The 19,254-nt window shown below is 40.1% G+C and overlaps 1 protein-coding gene across 2 annotated transcripts in view; it reads left to right on the top strand.

The window, feature by feature from the left end:
* ZNF800 (zinc finger protein 800) overlaps nt 1–16,542 on the top strand; it is a 51,099-nt gene extending 34,557 nt beyond the window's left edge. For both annotated transcript variants that reach the window (XM_070788099.1, XM_070788100.1), the window contains exon 6: nt 15,486–16,542. In XM_070788099.1, coding sequence (XP_070644200.1) covers nt 15,486–15,672 — 187 coding nt within the window. In that variant the 3' untranslated portion in view covers nt 15,673–16,542. The remainder of the gene's footprint in view (nt 1–15,485) is intronic.
* The last annotated feature ends 2,712 nt before the right edge of the window (nt 16,543–19,254 follow it).

Here is a 19,254-nt window from a genome sequence, read left to right as displayed (position 1 = left end):
TTACCTCATCTTCTAATCTGTATAGCTTCTCTACCTGTGTATTTCTCTTTGTTTCTGTTACTGATGGCTTCTGTTTCCTGACTTTTTTATTTGACCCTCCTAACTTCTGCTATTCGGAGAAGGTAGTGGCACTCCACTACAGTACTCTTGCCTGGAAAATCCCATGGACGGAGAAGCCTGGTAGGCTCCAGTCCATGGGGTAGCTAAGAGTAGGGAACGACTAAGCGACTTCATTTTGACTTTTCACTTGCATGCACTGGAGAAGGAAATGGCAACCCACTGCAGTATTCTTGCCTGGAGAATCCCAGGGATGGGGGAGCCTGATGGGCTGCTGTCTATGGGGTCGCACAGAGTCGGACACGACTGAAGCGACTTAGCAGCAGCAGCAGCAAGAATCCCAGGGATGGGGGAGCCTGATGGGCTGCTGTCTATGGGGTCGCACAGAATCGGACACGACTGAAGCGACTTAGCAGCAGCAGCAGCAACTTCTGCCGTTGCTACTAAGTAATGGTGACAGGTTCAGTTTCATGGGAGTGCTGTATTGACTGTGTACCCTAACAAATGGTCTATAATCAATTCCACACTGTATGGATGTACATTTAGTGACTTTTTGATAATTTTTTTAAAGATTTGCCTTGGTTTAATTCATGTCTATGGAATTCTGTGAAATGCAGTTCACATTTCACTTTTAGATTCCACTCCCAAATGTAAACAAAGTATACAGTTGTTGATCGCCTCTCCTTTTATTTATGTTATCTTAGGAATTAGAATTAGTTATTTCAGTTATCAGATTCTCACATCTCTTCTTCAGAACTTTTACCTTGTTCTTAAAGCCTTCAGCCCTATTTTTCTTCCTTAATAAGAGGCAGCCTTGCCTATATCATGGCAAAAGTAGGAAACATTTCTTTACTCTCCCCTTTGGCATCACAATTTTTTTTTGTCTTCTGTCTTTGGTTCTTTGAAGGAAGACGTGTTCTTCTTTTCCAAACTTAACACTTCTACCTTTGCCAGTCAGTCTTCCTCAAACCTTTCTCCAGCAATCCTTCTCTCTGTCCTCCTCTCCACTTCTATCTTCCTTTCCCCAAACTTCTCCCCCTTGACCTACAAACATGGCCCAAATCCCTTTTAGTCAGTAAGTGAACTTCCCCTCCAGACTATCTTCAGTCTAGTTACTGCCATCTGTTCCTCTTTACTTTCACTGTCAAACTTCCATTAAATTCAGTTCAGTCTCTCAGTCGTGTCCAACTCTTTGCAACCCCATGGACTGCAGCACACCAAGCTTCCCTGTCCATCACCAACTCCCGGAGTTTACTCAAACTCCTGTCCCTCGAGTCGGTGATGCTATCCAACCATCTCATCCTCTGTCATCCCCTTCTCCTCCTGCCTTCAATCTTTCCCAGCATCAGTCTTTTCAAATGAGTCATTTCTTCACATCAGGTGGCCAAAGTATTAGAGTTTCAGCTTCAGCATCAGTCCTTTCAACAAATATTCAGGACTGATTACCTTTAGGATTGCCTGGTTGGATCTGCTTGCAGTAAAAGGGACTCTAAAGTATCTTTCTCAACACCAGTTCAAAAGCATCAATTCTTTGTCACTCAGCTTTCTTTAGAGCCCAACACTCATCCATATGTGACTACTGGAAAAACCATAGCTTTGATTAGACGAACCTTTGTTGGCAAAGCAATGTCTCTTCTTTTTAATATGCTATCTATGTTGGTCATAGCTTTTCTTCCAAGGAGCAAGCATCTTTTAATTTCATGGCTAAAGTCACCATCTGCAGTGATTTTAGAGCCCAGAAAAATAAAGTCAGCCACTTTCCATTGTTTCCCCATCTATTTTCCATGAAGTGATGGGATTGGATGCCATGATCTTAGTTTTCTGAATGTTGAGTTTTAAGCCAAATTTTTCACTCTCCTCTTTTACTTTCATCAAGAGGCTCCTTAGTTCTTCTTCACTTTCTGCCATAACAATGGTGTCATCTGCATATCTAAAGTTATTGATATTTCTCCCAGCAATCTTGATTCCAGCTTGTGCTTCATCCAGCCTGGTGTTTCGAATGATGTACTCTGCATATAAGTTAAATAAGCAGGGTGACAATATATAGCCTTGACATACTCCTTTCCTGATTTGGAATCAGTCTGTTGTTCCATGTCTAGTTCTAACTGTTACTTCTTGACCTGCGTACAGATTTCTCAAGAAGCAGGTCAGGTGGTCTGGTATTTCCATCTCTTGAAGAATTTTCCACAGTTTGTTGTGATCCACACAGTCAAAGGCTTTGGCATAGTCAGTAAGCAGAAGTAGATGTTTTTCTGGAACTCTCTTGGTTTTCCTCTGCCTTTTCTAAATCTAGCTTGAACATCTAGAAGTTAACAATTCACGTACTGTTGAAGCCTGGCCTGGAGAATTTTGAGCGTTACTTTACTAGCGTGTGAGATGAGTGCAGTTGTCCGGTAGTTTGGTTTTCTTAAACTTCGATTAGGCTCTCAGAATACTTTAGCACTAATTTCACTACTGTAGTTGCCTATTTTGTTGTCTCCCCTCTCTGTCAAACTCTCAGGAGACCTGTGCCTTGGTCATCATTGATTCTCCAGCGCCTAGGGCAGTTCCTGGTACATAGTAGGCATTCAGCAAATATTTATTGAATGAATGACAATATTGAGCCATACCTATACCCTTCACGTGTGAATCATCTGTAGTTTTTTCCTACCCCTACATTTCTGTTGAAAGTTCACTTGAAGGGCATCAGTGACCACATAAATGCTAAACCTAATGCCTTCTTGCTTCCCGTTGTACTTGATCCCTCTATGACCGTTGTGAAAAGTGAAAGTTGTTCAATAGTGTCCGAGTCTTTGTGACCCCATGGACTGTATAGTTCATGGAATTCTCCAGGCCAGGATACTGGAGTGGGGAGCCTTTCTCCTCTCCAGGGGATCCCCAACCCAGGGATAAAACCCAGGTCTCCTGCACTGCAGACAGATTCTTTACCAGCTAAGCCACAAGGAAAGCCCCTATGACCATTAATGCTTAGAAAAATTTACGATTCCAACATTTTCATGGTCACTTATAACTGGATCACTTTGGGCTGGTCTCAGCATGGTATTGCATCCAAAAGAAACAGACAGACTTCCAAAGCTTTGGAAAATGATGAACCTTTTACAGTTTTACAGAAATCTTCTAAGAAGATAGAAAGGTACAGTTACATTAAACTCAGCAGACTTCATTTAAGTTTTCTCCCATCTCTTCCCAAATCCTCATATAGCTTGGCAGCTTCACTCAACCTCCCTTCTGTAACATTTGCCCCAAAATCTTCTGTAAATTTCCTACCAAAACCTTTTTTTAAAATATAGGTATAATCTCTTTTTAGAAATTATTTATTATTTATTTTTGCTTGCACTGGGTCTTCATCGCAGTGCTTGGACTTCTCACCACAGTTGCTTCTCTCATTGTGGAGCACAGGCCCTGGGTGCATGGGCTTCAGTGGTTGTAGCACTTGGGCTCAATGGTTGTGGCGCCCACACTTTAGTTGCTAGATGCTTGTGGAATCTTCCAGGACTAGGGATCAAGCCATGTCCCCTGCATGAGCAGGTGGATTCCTATTCACTGAACCACCAGGGAATCCCCCTACCAAAATCTCTTGTCCACTTTTTTCACCATCTGGTTCTCCTCTTTTTTCTAAGAATGACTCTATTCTTACCAATTTAAATCACTTACCAGTTTACTCACGTTAGCCTCTCAGCTTCTTCCTACTCTTTTCTATAACCTTTTATCTTGTTCAGCATTTCAGAAATCTAGAGGCATTCTCTTGATTTCATTTTTTTTTTGTCCTTACCAGTTTTCTTTGCATGATTTCACTTAATTTAAACTTTAGCTCAGACACCGTTTTTTTCGTTGAGTGTATCCTGATCTGGGTTTGGCTGGGTCCCTCTTGTGTGTGCCTATAGTGCCCCATATATAACTAAATTGAAGTTATCTATTTGTGTCTTTAAGCATCTTAAGGACTCTGGAATGTGTGTGTGTGTGTGTGTGTGTGTGTGTGTGTGTGTGTGTGTGTGTGTGTGTTGCTCATTTGTGTCTGACTCTGCAACATCATGGACTGTAGACTCCTCTGTCCATGGAATTCTCCAGGCAAGAATACTAGAGTGGGTAACCATTCCCTTCTCCAAGGGGTCTTCCTGACCCAGGAATCGAATCTGAGTGTCTTGCATTGCAGGCAGATTTCTTCACCATCTGAGCCATCAGGGAAGCCCTGGAACATGGTGGATGCTGATAAATATTTATTGAACTAACACTTCTGTGAGTTCTGATTCTTCCTCTCTTGGTACTGACTTTTTATTTTGTTTCTAGGCCTTTAAACATGATCAGACTTTCCTTACTCCTTTTTCTTTGTTTTTTTCTTTTTTTTTTTTTTAATACTCCTTTGCTGATTCCTCTCTCCTAAAGTATCACTTATTACTTCTGTGGAGATGACCCCAGACCTATTTTCTAGTCTAGTGATTCTGATAATTAGACCATTTGTTTTCAAAATTACATGTCAGGCATCTCCACCTGGATATTTCTCCATATCTTACTTAAAAGCAACAGAAACTCAGTAAACCAAACTTACCTTCTTTTTAAGCTTGTTCCTCCTTTATGTGTTCCCTGTTTCAGTTATTTACACTCCTACCTTCCTGGTAACCTGGACTAATTAGAATCCTAGGAATTACCTTGACTTCTTTCTGTCTCTTACATACTTTACCTGATTAGTGGTCAGTGTCTGTCCGTCCTGCCTTTGGATGTGTCTCATACTTGGCTTTTCCTTGCCATCTCCACCTTTGGTATTAATAGTTTAGTTAGGACTCCTATCTCTTACCTACACTGCTGCAGTAATCTCTTAACTGACCTCTAATCTGTCTTCCACGCTGCTGTCAGAACTATCTTCGTAAAACACAGACAGCTCTGTTGTTACTATATGTTCACTGCTCAACTAAGTTACTCATTGTCAGGTCTCAGCTTAAATTTCATTTCTAAATAAAGACAGTCTAAAATTATGTCCCTTGTAGTTCTGTTTTACATGCCTTCCCATATTGTCAGCTAATACAATTTTTAGTTATGTTTATATTTGTGCATTAGTTTGTTTAGTGTGTGTCTTCCCACTGGAGAGATTTATGTAAGAGACTGGGAGAGTTGTATAGAGCCTGTGCCTAGCACAATGCTTGGGACATTAAAAAAATCTTTGTTGAATGGATGAATAATAGATAGCTTATCAGTATAGGAAAACAGGAGATAGCAAAGGCAGAAAAGCTTTAGAAGCTTCCTACATTTTCCCGGACCTTGGTCTGTAGTTCTGCCCTTTCTGAAATAATGGGCTTCTCCCTTCTGCCATTTGCATTTATTTCACTAAGGATATGAGTCAACAGTTGCATTACCCCACACTCACGCTAATGCTGATATGACTATAGTTGATTTGGGGACTGTAGGGTGGTGGCAGCTAAGCTTTGTTTACCTGTTATAAATGCATAGGTGGTGCCCTAGCCATGCAGGCAAACAGGTATTTGCTAAGTTGAGTTAACCCAGATTCTTTTTTAGCCTCTTGAGTGATTCAGGCCTTTGTACCACATGTTAATTAAAGTGTTTGTTACTTGAAGGACTAGTTGTATTTTACATGAGGTATTTATTTGCCTGTTAAAGACTAAAGATTTTAATTTAGCAAACTTCTATTGAATGGAAAATGAAAAAATTATTTTAAAATATCCAGAAACAATAAGCAAATTAAACTCCCCTTCCCCATGGAGCCTGTTCAGGTTTCAAAAGTCAAAGAATTTCATAAGTATTCTTCAGATTTCACTGTCTTAGGCTGACTGTATCCATTTCATAGACATTTTGAGCTCCTGCTTGTGTGAGGCACTGAGTTAGGTGCTAGGACTACAGAGAGAAGAAGTGCAGTTCCTTTTCTCAAGTACTATGAAAGAAGAACACATTATAAGGATACACAGAAGTGGAATTGTAAGGCACACTGGGATTGGTGAGGCTTTTCATAATTCATCCATCCATTTTTAAGTTGAGTTTTGGAAGAGTTAGCTAGGCAAACTTTCCAGGTAGGTACAGAGGACATGAGACCCCATATAAACCAAGGAAAGGAATTACAGCCAAATCAAGAAAGGTCTTACATACCGAGTAGTTTGAATCATACTTTTAAAATTAGGGGTAGCTGCTGAAGGATTTTAAAAACCAGGAGCATCTGATAGCATTGAGGAGACTAAATTGGAGACAGGATAAGGGTAAGACTTATGGTGAGGAAATCAAGCAGAAGCCACATACACTGTATTCATAAATAATACCTTGAATTTATATATTTTGCCTAAAGTTATTATGTAGTTCTGTATTAGTTCCTTAGTTCATATGGTTACAGAATCTCTTAAGAGGATAGTTTTTGTTTTGTTTTGACATTTTTTCATGTAGTAAAGCGCACATCACTTTCAATTACCCAGATCCAACTCAGTTTTAATCAATGGAAAAGTAGAACTGGCACCACCTGACTTCCTCATTTTGTGCATTTTGGGTGGAGCTGACTCTTGAGTGTGAAGGTTGTGATAGGAAATAATACCAGTTACTTGCAAGAAAATACTGGAAGAGGGTGGCCAAATGTCCTGGAATAGGTATGGTTTTCTCATACTTTAGAACCCTGCCCTGTTGAAAATTGTATCTAGATGCATATTAATCTTATATTTGAGCCTGTTTGTCACTTTTGATAAATCTTTAGCATGTCATCACTCCTGTAAAGTATTCTATCAAGAAAATGTGGCAACATAATTTTTTTTTTTGCCAAGTTACTATTTAAAATCAGACTATGACTAAAACTAAACTAACTTTATTTTGTTCATGTTTCCATCATCATTTTGCTTATCACACAGATTTTAAGTTCTTTTTCTTCTGTGAATCTGTTCCTCGTAGCTCCAGCCCATGGTGACCTCTTTCTTTGTTGAACTCGCAACATTTATCTTTTTTTCCCCTCTTTATCCTTTGTTATTAGTGCATTATTATTTAACTACAGGGTTCCCATGATTATACTCTAAACCTACTGAGACTCAAGACTAACAGTTTTGCTCTGCAGCATGTAAGGTTATGAATGAATGGATCATCAGGCCTGTCCCCATTTTCTGTTCTTCAGATGTCAGTGTCCTCTCTTCATGTCCTGTTTTTACTGGTCTAAAGCTTCTATTGCTCTACCCTTGGCTATCCTGGGTCTGCTGGTATCTTGTGTTTATGAAGATTATGAAGGATTTTTAGGAGGTTTTTGGGCCAATTTTAGGGAAATACAGGGGTGATTTTTCAGCTTTTTCCTGCCTCAGAATCCTATTAAAAAGCTTCCACAAAGATTCTACCTCTTTATAATTATTTTTAAATGTTTACTCATGTATCAAAATGTTTTGAGAGTTGTGAGTATGTGTGTGTGCATGTATATAAACGGAGGACTAGCCAGATTATGTATTTGTTGGGTGTAGTTTGTGGGATCTCATTTCCCTCACCAGGGATTGAACCCAAGCCAACAGCAGTAAAAAATCCGGAATCCTAACCACTAGGCCATCAAGAAACTCCCAGGACTAACCAGATTTTTACTTTTGGAACAGAATAAAAAGAAAGAAGACAAACTTTTATCAAGTTCACAAACATAAATTTTCTTCCCAGACTTCCTTACTATGCTGCTTTTGTAGCCTAATGGGAACAGAGCAGGCTGCAAAGTAAGGCTCATAGTTATTTTATTTAGCTATCTGGTATTTACATTTTGTATACACCTTCTTTTGAGCCAGAATTCTCTTGAATTGTAGATGGGAACTCTAGAGATGTAGTTTAACCTCATTTTAAATGGAGAAAACTGAGGTAAGTGATTGCATGAAGTCAATGAAGCAGTCAGGAATAGAGACCAGACATCTCTTAAAGATGATTTTAGTAGATAATAACGTATACATGTTAACAAAGTTAAACAGTACAAAGAGATGTACTGTGAAAGGTAAGTTTTTTTCCTACCCTATCTCTTGGTTCTCGAATTCTCTTCCCATGAGTTAAGAAGTTAGTTTCCAGTCCAGTTTTCTTGGGCTTTCATGATGTTTTATGTGTATATAATCATACAAATGTATATATTCACCTTTACCAAATGGAAGCATACTATACACACTTTTCTGTTCCTGGTGGTTTTTTTTTTCCCCCACTTTTTAGCATTAAGTCTGAAAATTGTAGAACCCATATATTTTTATGCCTTGGTCCATGAACTTTCTTATATAGCCTATCAGACAACTAACTTTAGTTACTGTGAACAAAGTATTATTCGTTACTTTTAGCATATCAGATTGAGTACCTCATGTGCAACATAATGTGGTGTTTCACATTTCTTTCAGAGAGATCATGGTCATTGATTTATTTTATGATAAATATTAAAGTTAAAAAATTAGTGAGATGTGCATAATAATTATTACTGCTAGTTACCAAAAAGAGCTTATTGGGATATTTTCTTTTCTATATGAGAAAGAAATGGTAGGTGAAATTTTCAGGGAAACCATTTACTTTTAAACTTGTGTAAAAACGTGTATGGTATGTTCCAAACAGTTTTATATCTCAGTGCCAGTGATAAGCAGTGGTGCTATAAATATTAAACCACAAATATTCATTTTCTAAATTTAAAAATCTCTAACTTCATATGCTAATCACAGAAATATAGTTTTTCATTTGTTTCTTAAAACAGTTTATATGTCATCTGTATAAAAATATATCCTTAATTTTGATCATTCACGGTTTTATTTTGGCTAGCTTATCTGTCAGTGCAATTATTGCTTTATTTTTCATACATTAATGGGGCCTGTTAAAACTGCTTGATTTTAGATCCTTTGGACCAAACTGTATCACAGAAGACAAATCCATTGAAAAAAAAAGTGTACCATACCAAGTGTCCATGATAGGGTTCAGAGGCCAAGTGTTTATATTCGATTACTAGTAATCCTGCGTTCTCCCTAAAGATGGCAGTACTTCTCCACATATCATTCACTAATGCTGTTTGAAAATAGTATTAATTATAACTCCATTATTGACTGGAAAAAAGTTAATCAGACTAAAAGTGTATTTTCATAATGATACCACAGTAGTTAAAATTCAGTAGTAGTACAAATAAAATTGTATCCATGAGGTTCACAGCATTGGTTCAACTTCTGTGTGTGTTATCCTTGACCATGGACACAGGGTCCTAACTGCATTCTGACTTTGGAATTCTTGATGTGATGCTGTGAACATCTTGTCAAAAATTGTGATAAATCATGTTAGGACCTGGCTGTATTTATTATTAGATCTTTCGCCTCTGGAGATGTTATCAGAAAACAAAAACTGACAAAACACCCCAAACAGAACAAAGCCCATACGTAACTGCCTATTGCATATATTTGTGGACATGAGAAATGTTTTGGTATTTATTCTTCAGTAAAAGTTTGTATGTCCAAGTTCTTGAACATTTACTTTTTGCTTAGGTGACTAGTTCTTTTAATAGATGAAACAGTTACTTATTGGTGCCAGAAAAACAAAAATAAATCTTCAGCCTTCTCTGCTGTAGAAACTAAACTCTAAATTCACAAGGTTCACTGGAACATGGAGAAACAATGCTATATTTTGTTCCTCCTTTTTCCGTTATTCCCATTTCGAATTAAATTGTTCTTGTATGCATGTGTTTGAAATCACATGGCATCGTAATTTGAAGATGGTGAACAGCAAGACAGAGGGCAGGCTAGCTTCCCTGTTAGACCTCACACTTACCTTTGACATGGTCACTGCTTTCTAAAGCTGGTCCTATTGGTTCATCTAGGGCCATTATTGATTCAACTAGCAAGATGACTAGGTGCTTAAGGACTGTGTCATTCTAGCCAGTCTTATAGATAAATATTTAAGTATAAATACCACAATGATGTTGTTGTTTAGTTGCTAAGTCATATCTTAGTGACTGCCTATACTATAGCCTGCCAGGCTCCTCTGTCCGTGGCATTTCCCACGTAAGACTACTGGAGTGGGTTGCCATTTCCTTCCCCAGGAGATCTTCCTGCCCCAGGGATCAAACTTTATCTCCTTGTTGGCCGGTGGGTTCTTTACCACTGAGCCACCTTTGTTGTTCAGTTGCTCAGTCGTGTCTGACTCTTTGCAACTCCATGGGTTGCAGCAGGCCAGGCTTCCTTGTCCTTCACTATCTTTCAGGGTTTGCTCAAACTCCTGTTCATTGGTGCCATCCAACTATCTCATCCTCTGTTGCCCCCTTCTCCTCTTACCCTCTTTCCCAGTATCAGTGTCTTTTCCAATGAGTTAGCTCTTCGCATCAGGTGGCCAAAGTATTGGAGCTTCAGCACCAGTCCTTCCAGTGAATATTCAGGATTTATTTCCTTTAGCATTGACTGCTTTGATCTTCTTGCTGTCCAAGGGACTCTCAGGAGTTCTCCAGCACCACAGTTGGAAAGCCTCAATTCTTTGGAGCTCAGCCTTCTTTATGGTCCAACTCTCACATCCTTACATGACTACTGGAAAAACCATAGCTTTGACTACATGAACCTTTGTCTCCTGGGAAGCCCAAAATACTAGTTTTTAAGTTTGTCGTGAGATATATCAGGGACACTGACTTCTGTTTATGGTTCAGTGTAATTTCCCCCAATAGACAAATGTACATGGAAAACTAATCTTAAGATTTCTTGATGAAGAACATTGAATCAGCTCTTAGTGACCCTTATCTGTAAGCTCTGGTAGTAGGATATGTTCAGTTTTCCCATAGGAATATACTTGCCACTCAGACTAGATATTCATCAATTCTCAGAGCAAATTTCTAGTAGACCACAATGCAGACAGATGGCCAGCTTTTGCTTTCTTGATTTCTTTCTCCTTTAGCAAAGTTTTTCTGCATCAGAGTTTAATAAAATTGCACTAATTATGTCAAACAGCCCAATGCCTGGCATACAATAAACGATAATAAGTGTAACTGTTGTTAAGTTCAGGTTACCTTGGTATACTTTTAATGTCAAAGACCATCTTTTGGGCCATTTCTTTGGGTTACTAATTAATCTCATCTTTCACATTTTAAGTTACTTTCATTGTTTAATTTCTTTTTCTTTTAACTCCTTAATTGCATTTATCATTAGTGTTGAATCCATGAGCTAATGAATTAGGCCAATCCCTTTTGGCTCTGTATGATTCTGCTATCGTTTTGTTGTTGACATACTGATACTTTTAAAATTTAAGTTTCTTATTCCAAAATACCCCATTCCCCACAGTTCTTCTGTTTATAATGTGAATCTATTGAAAGAGATAGTCTTCAAGTTACTGCTCAGCATAATTTTGTATCTTGTTTGAATAGGTGATGTCAGTTGTAGGCCTTTCCATCTAATCAGTTTATCTTCATTTCAGATCTGCTTAAATTCTTTTTCATAAAGTTATTTTGAAAGTGGTCTGAATTCTTAGAATAGTAGGATGACCATGGGAGTTGGGAGGCATGGTTGGACAATCTAGGGGTAGGGGAACAATGGCGGTAAACTCAACAGTCAACATTGACGTTACGGATCTGGCAAATACAGACTTGAAAAATCAAATTTTGTGTGTGAAAATGAGTACAGAAAGGAATAATTGAGGTCAGTTGATCTGTCACTCCAGCAACAATTGTTGTCAGCTTTTTCCTCTCCATCATTCTGGGGATAAGTTATTCTTTTAAAAATGGCAAAATAGGTTTAGGGAAATTGGAGAAATTGCCACAGCTCTTTCTAATGTTTGTAAAAATACAGATTATAATGCATTTTTGAAACTGGTGGTCTCATGATAATACACATTTTAGGACAGTCATAAATAGAAAAAATTGCAGGAATTCATTAAAAAAAATGGAGAGGTCATTTCAGACTGCAGTTAATCAGGGAAAGCTTATTACAATGGCTGAGGGTCTCGAGCATTTGAATACATGAGAGGAGGGAGAGAACATTGTATGTTAGGGAAGTGGAGAGTCAAGTGGTTTGATGTGAAGTTTGTTAAATATGGTCCATGAAAGAGAATTGAGGCTGCTGCTGCCGCCAAGTTGCTTCAGTCGTGTCTGACTCTGTGCAACCCCATAGATGGCAGCCCACCAGGCTTCCCCATCCCTGGGACTCTCCAGGCAAGAACGCTGGAGTGGGTTGCCATTTCCTTCTCCAATGCATGAAAGTGAAAAGTGAAAGTGAAGTCGCTCAGTCGTGTCTGATGCCTAGTGACCTCATGGTGAATTGGGGCACTGCTTGTCAAATGATATCATTTACTCCAGAGTTGGAAAAAAATGAGCCCCACGCCATTTCCATTCATCATGTAACTGGATAAAACTACTGAAGTCTCTTGGTACATCAGGCTTCACATTTTCATGTGCTCTCTCATGTCATCACAAATTTCATTTTAGGACTCTTTGGAAATTGGAAAGGCTGTCAACATCTTCAAAATAATCTCTCTCCCCTACTGTCTGATAATTACTCAAATGGCAGAAAAAGTTTGATAGCACTCAGAGGTCAGATGTGCACCTGTGACATCAGGCATGCATCATGGTTTTCCTTCTCTGATGAGGAGGGGATAGCCACGTGTCATTGGAAGGGATAGCCATGCCTCATTACTTTCCATGTCAGCAGCTGTTACCACCTTTCCAAGAGGTATTGCCAAGAGATGGGAACAGAATATGATGTTTTTCTCTACTAGACAGAAATTTGCTGCCTTTCCAGAGGTCTTAATTGAAATTGAAGGCAGAGGAAATAATGGGACTTGACTTTGGCTTGAAACTCTGGGAGGAATTTAGTGTTCTAGTACACAGGCTGCCTTAATCTGACAAAGCATTCTATGGAATTCGGCTTTGGTTCTGTGTACCTTTGTGAGTCAAGGAATTCAACACTTATGGCCATGGAGAATAAAGTTACAATTGATTATCAAAGGTTATCTATGTGTTACTATATCAAAGACCATATTAGAATTTCAAATCAAGCCAGGTTTTTACTGAGATTTACTATTGAGCTGTTAAAATTTAAAAATTTCTTTCAGGAAGTCACTATTTTTCCTGCAAGAAAGGATGAAGGAGGGATTCCTTTCTTTGTAAATATTGCTTTTTCTATATTGCTTATGTTCAGGAAATCAGTTTCTAGTGCAGTGAAGTATATGGTGTATGTATGCATTTCTGTGCATGCTTCTGGAAGACAAAGTCCATGTCTAATCAGAATCTCACTAGTCTTTGACTCCCCTGAAAGATTAAGAACTAATAACTTGGCTAGTGTGGAAACAATGGGATGCTCTGGATGAATCTGAGCAAAGGAATGACAGGAAATTAGAAAGCTCATCTGAAGAATAATGAGATGAAAAGCTTTGGCAGGACTGAAGGGTGATTTAGGGATTCAGGTTAGCCTTAGGGTTGGAGTTATCTGAATAATCTGAAGGTAATTTTCTAGATAGAGCTTTTCAAAGGAAGGAATCTCAAATTATCTTTTTTTTTTTTTTTGTCTGAGCACAGTGCTTGAGACATAACAGACACTCAAAAATTTTGAATTGAAATTGCTGTACAACACACCAGATGAAAGTTGGATGATAGCATCAAAAATAAATGTTCTTCTGTCTTACCTGCATTTAATCCTGCTATGTTAAATCATTTGGTGTAAAATAAGGATTTTGGAGAGACACTGCTTTATAAAAAGTTCATACACACTTTTTGTTCAGCAGTTGGTTAACACAAATTTTTGGCCACTTAGTATTTGTTCTTTCTGTATGTTTTATTTCTGATAATTTTTTAAAATTCTACAAAAATGAGTGTCTCTAGACATGATTGTTTTATCCCATACCTACCTACAGAGGGAAGGAAAAACTTGCAGGGTGGTGTGGTTGATTAGATCATCCTCTGGTTAAGCAACATTCCAATAAACAGCTTGGATTTATGAAAATCCAAAATTATGGAAAAATTAAGGAAAATCTCAAAAATCTGAGGTCCCTTTGGCCTAAAATATCATTGGAATTTATGTATTAATGGATCTTCTATCAGTTCAATAACAAAGCCTTATAATTCCTTCCATTTGTTATGGTGGTATAAAATTTTATTATCACCCAAAAGATTCCCTTGATGTTAGTTAATAAGAGCTAAAAACTTAAATTTGTTATGACTGGAAAACCAAGATATAAGGTTTTGACTAGTTTATTGTAATACTTTAGTTTTGCTCCCACTAAGTTCCTTCAAGTTGAAGAGCAAGTTATTGAATACATTGTTTAAAAATTGGTATTATCTAAAACATTTGTTCCAAAAGTGTGGTAACTTTTTTTTTTTTCCAGCAAACCTTGTGTTCCCAAGTCTGTGGAGATTACAAATCAAATTAGGTTCATTAGAAGCTCAGAAAGTCTTTTTTTTCACCTGAAGTAGGAATACTTAATAAAGGTCTAACTTCATAGAAGACAGTGGTTTTGATTCACTGCATAATGTTTAAGGCATAAACTGCTCTGAAATATTGTGATTTACTCAGAACTTTTGAGGAGGATAAATTACTTCTGTGGAAATCATTCATTCATTCTTAAAATTTTTGATGTCCATCACTTTGCTACACAATGTAAAACATAATTTTGAATTGGTAGAAAGAATGGGTACATAAGAATAGACTAAGTGCCATTTATTAGGTTACTTGAATTTTTTATTATAAAGATATAATTTGGGAAATATGTAAAGATTACCTGCAGCCTCATCACCTGAAGATAACCACTTAACAGTTTGGAGTGTTTCCATTATTTTATACATGCATGGTGTGTCGTGTATGTATCCACATGTACACACATGTATACACCCATTCCCACACACCACAAATGAGGATTAAGCTATTTTTTTAATTCTATCTAGTATACCTTTCCATATGAATAGATAGTATATCCTGGTATTCTTTTAATAACAGGTTAGTATCAACTCTTAGAGATGGCTGGATGGCATCACCGACTCGATAGGTGTGAGTTTGAGTGAACTCCGGGAGTTGGTGATGGACAGGGAGGCCTGGCGGGCTGCAATTCATGGGGTCATAAAGAGTCAGACACAACTTAGCGACTGAACTGAACTGAATCAACTCTTTAGACTTTAATCTTACTGTTGGTTATAGGATAGTCCCAGTTTTTCTTTAAATTGCTGTTTCATTTTGCCTGTTTTTTGCTGTTGTAGATATTGCAGTGAATACCCCGTATGAAAATTTTGCATGTTTTCATTTTTCTGGGTCAAAAGAATTTAAGGGTTTTGATACCTTTTCCTAAATGGCTAAGAACATGTTTAATGACACTTCAGTTGGATGCTGTCTTCCCCTGATGAACACAGGTTTATCTCCTGTGTCTACGACAAACAACCTGTTGGGCGGAAATGGCATCGCGCTGAGTTGGGGTTGGCGGCTCCTTGTATTACGGGGAGGCGCCGGCGCGTTCGGCCTGTTTCTAACCGGCGTGTCTTTGTCTCTCTCCCTGGGGATCGCTGCCGCCCGTGCGGGCCGAAGCCTCGGGAAGCCATCGCCCCGCAGCGCCGCCGCCCTGCGCCCGGCCGCCCCGGGGAGCCGCTGCCCGCCCGCGGGCGCCGTCACCACGCGCCAGGCCGCCGCCAGCTGCCGCGCCAAGCTCCGTGGCGGCGCCGCCCGGGAGCGCCAGCACGCCGCCCGCGGCCTCGGGAAGCCGGCGGCCCCGTGAGCGCCGCCGCCCGGCCGCGCCCGGACGCCGCCGCGCCCCGCGCAGCCCAGTACCTCAGGCCTCGCCCGTCGCGCCTCTCCTCCCGCCGCACCCGCCGGAGCTCTCAAGTCCACTCGGGCGTCGGCGATCTCCCCGGGGGCCTCAGCTGCCGGCGCCCTGCCGTCACCCCGCGCTTTACCGACCTCTGTCCCACGCAGCCCCTCAGGAGGACCGTGTGCCTTAGGGCTGGCGGGTGCGAGGACTTCCTCATCCCGTCTGCCATAATCCCGGCTTCTTTGAGAATCTTGCCACCGGAGAGTACCATCCTCTTCCCTCCTAATTTGTCGAGTTCCTAGTCATTTCCCTTCATCATTAGTTCTTCAAAGCCTAGTTCCCATTTTAATCTTCTTCACCTCAAATCCCATCATCACAGGCTGGTGACCCGCGCTGTCCAGAGTCTTGTGACCCATACTGTGGTTAAACTTGAATTCCAACCTCCAGTTCCCTCCTTGTAACTTCATACCCAATGACCATTTGTTCCTCTCCGAATCAGCCCTTGCTCCCGGGTTCTAATTTGCCATCCCAGGGCATCCTCTACTGGGTTTGCACCGAGGTTAGTGCGTCTCCTGGGCTGCTTAGTCTGTGACTGAGCGGAGTCGGGGTGAGATACCAGACTCCTCCAACGAGCAACTTCGGTCTGCGTACTCCTCAGCAACCTGACTGAAACTTTCTTAGAACCGTGCCACATGAGCCTAAGGCTCTTCTTGCCCAACCTCCCTCTCCTTTTCTAGGTGTCAGACTTGCGTTATGGTATGAAGACTGCGCCCTGCTCCTGATTCTTTCCCTCTTTGCTTCACAGATGTCCCCTCAATAAAAGTCTTCTAAGTTAAACCCTGCCTCCGTGTCTGCTTCTAGAAGTGGTTGTTGTTATTCAGGTCGTGTCTGACTCTCTGTGACCCCAGGGACTGCAGCATGTCAGGCTTCTGTGTCCTTCACTGTCTCCCAGAGTTTGCTCAAACTCATGTCCATTGAGTCTGTGATGCCATCCAACCATCTCATCCTCTGTCACCCTTCTCCTCCTGCCCTCAATCTTTCCCAGCTTCTAGGAGGACCTGAAGGAGGACCTGAGCTAACACCTTATCCGTCATTCCACTCTGATCACCATCTTCCTATCAGCCTGGATCCCTTGTTCACTGACAATTCATTAACTTCATTTTTCCCACTATTTATCAGCCCTTGTCACTTATTTGTCTAGCCTAGATCCTGTGACCCATCACTATTATCATCCTTGAAATAAAGTCCTCTCAGCAGTCTTGAACTTCAATTTTTTTCAGTTTACTTTCCTGGTAAAATCTCAACTCTGAATGAACCTTACTGTCTGCCTTCCATTGGCCTGACTGCGACAGCTGGACATTTTCTTTAAGGAAATCACAGTTTTACTTTGAATCCTTTATCTCAAACCTCAGATTGGTGCTATTGTTCCTACTATAGCCTCAGTTTCCCACTTCTGTTTATACCTTTTCATCTCTGCTCAGAATTTCCCAATCTCCTCCTCCCTGTTTACTTTAAATTTCCCTTGAAAAATAGATGTTACATACAAAGTCTATCTTCCCAGCACAAGACCCTCCACTCCCAACCCAGCTGCCTTGGTAACCACCAACTTCCTTTTTGTGACTATGGAGGAAGTTTCAAAGGCCACCTCCTCCTCTTGGACTTTGGATCTCAACCCTTCTTGCCTTTACAAGGACTTTTTTCCTTAGGCGTTCCCTTTTCTTCCGTGATGTCAATTTCTGTCTTGAATGAATCATTCTCATGAGCCTGCAAACACGCTCCAGTATTCTTAACCAAACCTTCCCTCAGGCACATCTTTTCCATCTATTAGCCATTTCTCAGCTCTCCTTCATGACCAAGCTTCTTTAAGGAATTATCCTATAGATTGTCTTCATTTTCTGATCTTCTGTTCACGTTCACAGTGTGACACCCTCACCCCCACTCCTGAAAGTGCCCAGTTAAAGCCACTACCCACCTCCGTGTTGTTGTTCAGTCGTTAAGTCATGTCTGACTCTTTGTGACCCTATGGACTGCAGCAGCCAGGCTTCCCTGTCCTTCACCATCTCCTGGAGTTTCCATATTACCCTATCCAAAAGGATATTTTCCTGTCTTCACCTTGACCACTCCCTGCTTCTTTAAAGATTCTCTCTTCATATTCAAGACTATTCCGTCCAGATTTTCTTCCTGCTTCACTGTTTGCTCCTAATGTTATGCTCTATCTCCTGCCTAACTTGGAAATGTTGACGGTTTTTGTTTTTTTAAAACCTCCACTGGGTCCCTTTTTTCTTTCTATGTTCTTTCCCAGGAGGATCTTATCAATTGCCATGGACTTAAGTACTGGCTTTATGCTAATAAGTTACAAATTTATGATTCCTACTTTGATCTTTCCTCTAAGTTTTAGACTCACATATCTAATTGCTTGCTTAATTAATATCTTCCTTTGATTGACTCAGATCTTTCAAACTTAACATGTCCCAAATCTAATTCCTCATTCTCACCCCAAACCTGTTTCCCCTGTTACAGTAAAGAGCGTCACCATAAAACCAATTTCTCAAGCCAGAAACCTATGTGTCCTGTTTGATTCTTTTCATCTCTCCCATACATCAAGTAGACCAGCATAATACAACCATTTTGTCCCCCAAATGTACTTTAATGTCTTCTTCTTTTCATTTTCAGTGCCATCACTTAAATCTAATCACTGTTTGTTCTCACTTGATTATTGTGACAGCCAGCCTACCTGTTGTCTCTACTTTCACTCATGACCCATGACCCACTTAAATACATTCTTCATAGAGTGGTGACAATGACCTTACTCCTCAATTGAATTGAGTAAATTGTAAGATAAAATCTAAACCCTTAATCATGACTCACAGAGTCCTGCACAATCTGACCCCTACCTATCTCTCCAACCCTATCTGTGCTCCTCTCTCTCATTGCCCACCATGATGTAGCCACGCTGGTTCCTCCAACATGCTTTTCTGCCCTGCAGGGGCTTAGTGAAAGTGAAAGTCTCTCTGTTGTGTCTGACTCTTTGTGATCCCATGGACTATAAAGTCCATGGAATTCTCCAGGCCAGAATACTGGAATGCGTAGCCTTTCCCTTCTCCAGACTATCTTCCCAGCCAAGGGATCAAACCCAGGTCTCCTGTATTGCAGGTGGTTTCTTTACCAGCTGAGCCACAAGGGAAGCCCCAGGGGCTTAGTAAATGCTGTTATCTCTGCCAACCTGCTCTCCTTGGTTAGTCTCTCCCCAACAACAACCCTTAGATAACTGCTTAAATAAAAAATCTTTAAAAAGGCTTGCCCAGAGCATTGTTTGCAAATAGTGCTCACCTCTCTCCTCCCATTTGTTTTCTCACTTCTTTGTTTCTTTGAATTCCTATCTCGATTTGTACAATTATTTGTTTATTTACTTATTGTGTCTATGTTTCCCATACTGGAATGAATGAAAGAGGCTGTGTCTGGATGTCTAGATTCTTCAACATTGTGTTTCTAGCCTGAAGCACAATACCTGGCACACATTAGGTGAACAATAAATATCTGTTAAAGGAA

Source organism: Bos indicus, chromosome 4 (assembly GCF_029378745.1).
Source record: "Bos indicus isolate NIAB-ARS_2022 breed Sahiwal x Tharparkar chromosome 4, NIAB-ARS_B.indTharparkar_mat_pri_1.0, whole genome shotgun sequence".
Classification (NCBI taxonomy): Eukaryota; Metazoa; Chordata; class Mammalia; order Artiodactyla; family Bovidae; genus Bos; species Bos indicus.
Note: the sequence above shows the minus strand (reverse complement) of the source record. Positions and strands in the feature narration are given on the sequence as shown.